Source organism: Heterocephalus glaber, unplaced genomic scaffold (assembly GCF_053883595.1).
Source record: "Heterocephalus glaber isolate CG9 unplaced genomic scaffold, H.glaber_assembly_v1.0 deba00000122, whole genome shotgun sequence".
NCBI lineage: Eukaryota > Metazoa > Chordata > Mammalia > Rodentia > Bathyergidae > Heterocephalus > Heterocephalus glaber.
The window spans coordinates 14,114,556-14,120,555 of NW_028258138.1; the positions used below are offsets into that span (position 1 = coordinate 14,114,556).

The 6,000-nt window shown below is 35.0% G+C and overlaps 1 protein-coding gene across 5 annotated transcripts in view; it reads left to right on the forward strand.

Annotated features, from left to right (window-relative positions):
* The window catches only part of Grik1 (glutamate ionotropic receptor kainate type subunit 1), a 394,986-nt gene extending 389,336 nt beyond the window's left edge, over window positions 1-5,650 (forward strand). For 2 of the 5 annotated variants that reach the window (XM_021256141.2, XM_087213291.1), the window contains 2 exons: window positions 4,712-4,919; window positions 5,212-5,496. In XM_021256141.2, the coding sequence (XP_021111800.2) occupies window positions 4,712-4,919; window positions 5,212-5,294 (291 nt within the window). In that variant the 3' untranslated portion in view covers window positions 5,295-5,496. Of the gene's footprint in view, window positions 1-4,711; window positions 4,920-5,211 lie in introns of all 5 variants that reach the window. The other 3 variants (XM_004842256.4, XM_087213299.1, XM_021256142.2) reach the window with 2 other exon arrangements.
* Window positions 5,651-6,000: the final 350 nt, after the last annotated feature.

The following is a 6,000-nucleotide window of genomic DNA, read 5'->3' on the forward strand; positions in this document are numbered from 1 at the left end:
ACTCAAATAGGAGTTGGGTTACTATGCCTTTAAAAATTTCCTGACTGTAAGCATAAAACTTGTTGAATCTTTTAGATGTACTGAGAGATTTGCCTGAGGGTGAAAATCCTTAATCCTTCTTGATATAAAAAATCCATCCACCAAGACACTGATTCCATGGAACTATGTCAGTAATTTGACCAAGCCAAGAAAATGCTGAAAATGTTCTTTACAGAAAGACTGCAAGTCATAGTTTGATTTTAAGTTATAGCAGGTTCATACTTCAAATGATAGACTTTATATCTCTAAAGTGACAATAATATCACCAACATACTTTTCTTCCATGTGAAATGTGAAAATTTATTAAACAATGTCACAGAACACTTCAAGTGTCTTTGAATAAGGAGCCTAATAATCTAAAAGGAGAAAAGTATACACAATGTAAGATTTGTGTTATCTTACTGACTTGGCCAGAGCTCCTAAAAAATAATTTGTTGGGAAAAAATATCAAAGGTATAAACATCAAAGTAATTCTCCCAAATGACCACCTACATGCACCAGTGAATGAACAAACTGAATGTATAAATGTTGAATTTACAACAAAAAGTCAGTTTAACATTCACAATCTGATGGCAAATATGCAACCAATTTGAAACCAATCCCAGATAACCTCATTTTTTGAATAGTGCATATTTAAATCAAATTCTAATGCAGAGTTTTTCCTATAACTGAAAAAAATCATTCTTTTTCCTTAGACCATTTTTCTGAGGCAATGTATTTTAGGAACAAAACAAAAGGAGATCTGTGAGTTTCCTCCACACGCTCAAGGACAACATTTGCAATAGGAAGGTAAAGGCATAATGAAAAGTAATTTACTTTACACTGAGGCTCACACTAGCACTAAAAAAATCAAATATTTGGGGTTAATTCAAAAAGATGCTATGAAGTCAGCAATTATAAAGAGAGAGACACTGCAAAGGAGAAGATAAAGGAAATCAAATGAAGGCAGGAGAAGCTGAGGCAAGGGCTTGAAGGCCACATTCAGGGAATGAAGACATAGAAAAGAGGAATGGCATTCAGCAAAACCGAAGGACATAAACAAATTTTTCTACTAAAACCAGGGGAGCTGCAGTTCTAGATAACATTTCCCTTGTAGTCTCAGCAAGACTAATTGGTTTCTCAGTTTCCTTTACTCTAAAAGAGAAGTCACACACTTGAACACATACACACACACACACTTCGTCTTTGAATGGTGTCAGAAGCGACGTAAGTGAAAATACCCTACTTTATTGCTGTCAATATATTTGCAAGTGGAGTTTCCTGTCAGGTTTATCATCACAGGGATTCCTTTTAAACGGGCTCACAAGCACATGGAATTTTTTTTAATGAAGACGAACTACAGTTATATTCTCTTTCCCTCTCACGTCTGAGCACCTATTCTTCATGGAGGACAACACAGTGATCATAATTCATTTCCTACATAAACACAAAAACATACTATAAACTGGACAAACTGAGTAATAAAAGGCAGTAAAAATTACGTTTCCAATACACAGATGAGTTCAACACTGACATAAACACAGGAATTGCTGAATGGAAAGGCATATAATGCCTCAAATGAAAGAAGCATCAACCTTTGCAAAAGAAATAGAGAGAAGAAGGAAAAAAGTGGCCAAGTGCCATAGGATTAAACTATTTTCACTGTGGTGATAAAAATATTTTAAAAAGAAAACATATTTACAATGTGCCAGATATTTGACTACATGTCATTCACACACACGCATACACACACACACACACACACACACACACACACACACACACACAGTTCATTGAATTCTCATAGCAGATCCATGAAATGGATTTTACTAATATCTCATAGATATGGAAACTGAGTCAAAGAGAAAATAAACACTTTGCCCAGTTTAACACAGCAACTAAGCCCCACACCTGAAGTTTAAATAGCAGCAATCTGAGATGTCAGAAACCAAGTCCAAAGTATAATTAATAGTTATATATAGATCCATTAAAATGTGAACATCGTGCACTAGACATAAATAGAAATATTTAAGATTCAAGCTGCTGGGGGCATTTGCAGGCTTCAGCGCACCAGAGGACATCTCGAGGATATTCTCCCTTCAATCACAGTGCTTCTGGAGACAGCAGCTAGCTAAATGTTGCTATGTTTGAAACTTTCTGATGAAACTAGAGTCTAGAAATTTAAACTATTGTGTTTAAAAATAATGTCTCCACATCTCCATGAGTACGAGAAAGTCATAAAAGCCAAGCCCAGAAATGTAAGCTCTCAAAAGCTACTGTAATTTTGATTCTGATTCTCAAACTCAATCTTTCTATGTTACATGGATCTTTAATTCTGAGACTATACAAGGCAAAGTAATTAAAGAATAGGAGTCCCTCTCATACCACCCTGTGAGATCCACTCCAGGCTGAGATGACCTTCACTGTTTCATTTCCTGTGGATATGAGAATGTGTGGTTTACTGGAGCTCAGGCTGCCAGAGACCTTAAAGGTCATCTTTCCTTGTCACTGCAACACAAACTTGGAAGCAGAAAGGTCAGCCCCAATATCTTGCCATTTTCTTTTTGACAGTTAGAGACAAAGCAATAATCAAAAAGAAATCACTGTTTGTGGTCAAAGACAGAAACCAGACTAGCTATAAAGCTATATTTCTATTCATTCTCACACTAGAAGCAAGAAATGACTATAGTACTTGGGGTTAATCAAAAGAATAAAGATGCTTGTTGTATTTTAAGACAGTCAAAATTCGGGGGAAGATTTTCTTTTGAAAGAAAAACTTGAAGCATATTGTCAGGCTAGTATCTATGACCACCTCTCTACCTAAAATAAAGAACAGAAGTTTCAGCCAGTGGTTTCTTCATTGCATCCCATAGGTACTCGGGAGGTTCTCTGGAATGGTTTCAATGTAAAATAAAATGAAACATCTAAATTCAAATACATGGAAATGGAAATAAAAGAGAAAGACTGGAATTCTTTACCATATATATTTTATGGGGAAATAATCTCTAAAAGTTAGTTTTAATGATTAAAAACTTAAAAATCAAGATGTAGATAATTTCCAGTAAAAGCAACTGGACCTAGGCAGTCCAGGTGGACTGAGTTCAGATGCAGGCTTTTCCTCCCAGATAAATTACTTAATATCCCCAACAGTAAATTTCTCTATCTCTATAATGAGTATAGCACCTGCTGTATGAGGTTATTGTGAAGTTTATAGGTGATAATGTTTGTAAGTTCCTTGGTACTGCTTCCTTTGCATCATCCTTTCCCTACATTTTAATGATCTTCCTGAAACTAGAAATATCCTATACCCCAAAAAAAAAACCCTCCACTGAAATAAACTCCTGAGCGAAGTCCACAGAACCCTAATACAACACTATTTATCACAATGACACTGTAAAATACACATTTCATCCTAGTAACACATAGACTACATGGCATAATGCTAAAATAAATTCTATTTCATTTTCAATATACTTGTTTTATCATTTTTGAAAGGTAGTTCATAGAAAACATTTCTGAATGTTTTTGTGTGTGTGTGCTGCTACACCCTCTCAATTCACTGAAGCCACAATTTACCATTTGAAAGAAAATTAACATGCATGACTTGAATGTCCAGCTTTTAGTACCACAAGAAAATGGAAATAAAATTCAAATCTTATAAACACATGCTTAAAAGAAACAAAAAGCTTTATGCAAAGAAGTAGTTTTCAAGAGGTGTATGTTGAGAACCTAAACTTATACATCTGACTTTCAAATCAAGCACAAAAATTTAAAAGCTACCAGCTACCTACATCAAGTTCTTTTAGACAAAATTGAATATAAATTTCCACAACTGCAGGGTGCATATTGATACACAAAGACTACATTATTTAGATCTTTGCAAACATGGGATGCTAGTTTCTTCCTAGAAGGCACTTACAACCTAGAGAAATGATCTGGTAGCTTGTTGCCGGACTTTTGACCTTATCCATTTTGTGAGCCAGTGCTAAGATGTTAATGTTTGCACTTCTGTAATCTTTACCAAAGACTTTGGTGGTTTTAGAAGATTTTTTTTTTATTATAGTAAAAATGTATAACTTGAGATCTACCCTTTTAGCAAATTACAAGCAGATAATACAATGCCCTTAACTATAGGCACAATGTTGTGTAGCAGACCTCTGGAACTTATTCATTTTACAGAATTGAAACTTTATACCCAATGAACACCTACTTCCCCCATTTTCCTCTCATCCAAGCCTCTGTCTAGGGCTGTTCTTTCTGTTTCAATGAATCAGACTATTACAGATGCCTCATGCAATCTTTACCCTTCTGTGCAGGCTTATCTCACTAGAGGCTACTTTAAGTATAACCTCATCAAAAACAAAATTGTGGAAATCCTTAAGCAGGAATTTATCACTCAAAAATGTTATCTTGGCTAGAAGAAATGACAGCAAATTATGTTTTATGGTGTCATTTATATACTGTGCATGTGAATATAGTTCAATTGCAATGGAATAATATATCATCTGCATGGGTATAACATTGTACCGTCATAATTCCATTTTCCTTTGCATTGTGCCATCATTTTGCTGTGCAGTTCAATACCACATCATTTTCCATTTCAACCACAGCTGCATTATTGCTGCTGCCAGAATCTCTGTTTTTTGGAGAAAATATAGAATTTAAAATTGTTTTTTTTCTTTTTTTTTATCAGAAAGGAAAGTCATCAAGACTTAGATTTTATTTTAGGAACAAAGTAAGGTTTCATGGGAGAAAAAAACAAAGCCTTGGTGTAGAGAAGGTTTGTTCATTTTCTATAGCATTACTGAAGTGTCCGTATGCCTTGATAAACCTATCAATGTTTGGATCATCTCAATGGGGGAAATGCCTTAATTTAACTCTATTTTGGTGTCTCAGCAAAGGTAAGTTATCTATTTTGAGAGTCTTGAATTTTCTCTGATTGAGTGGTTTTATACTGTTGCATTTGTGAATGAAACCGTAAAGTTTGACTAGCTAATTTACTGCCTCGGTGTCTTTGAGTAGAAAAGATGGGTGGCCAATGGGTGGAGGAGGAGGCGAGGGGAACTGGGCAGTTGTGAAAGAGCTTCCTTAAGACCAGTATCTTGTGATCATAAACTGTAGGTAAGAGATAGGACTGCACAGGCTGGAGACAGGTTCAATTAAACTGATGCGTTGTTGTTTCATGTCCTCTAGTGTCTCTCTTTCAATGCCATCATGGAAGAACTGGGAATCTCTCTGAAGAATCAAAAAAAATTAAAGAAAAAGTCAAGAACTAAGGGGAAATCTTCTTTCACAAGTATTCTTACTTGTCATCAGAGACGAACTCAGAGGAAAGAGACTGTGGCATGATCCAAGAAAACACCTGCAGAAATGTTCCGGGAAGAAAAAGGATATGCACATTTTGGAGGAAGGATTTCTGATAAATGTGTTTCCATATATCTATATCCTTAACTCTAGTTATGGATATAGATATAAGAAATGCAAAATTTTTTAAACTCATGGATATTACTCGGGAAGTGGCATCAGTTCTTTTGAAATGAATTTGTATGCACAATTATTTTGCATTTTCCCTTTTGCCCCAATAAATTGCTGTGTGTGCTTTCTAAATAACAATAAAAAACAGGGTTTTTTCCCTTGTTTTGTTCTGTTTTTTTATTTTTTCAGAACAAGCCTGAGCTTTTGTTTCTTCTTTGTTACTTGCTCCACTCACAGGGTTTGAATGCCAAGCGTCATCATCTGTTCAGTCTGCAATTTTGAAGACCCTGTTACCTGTTAAGGCACAGCATCTTTTGGGGGATTAGTTTAAAAATAATTGTTTTTAGCTTCTACATAGAATCTAGTTACTATACAGGGTAAAATGAAACCATTTATCTTTGTATTCTAACATCTAATTTTATAAATAGGTTACATGGTGTTCAGGACATTAGTGAGGTTACTATAAAGAGATACCAAGAGGGTTAGATGCATTCAAAAAAATAAAAC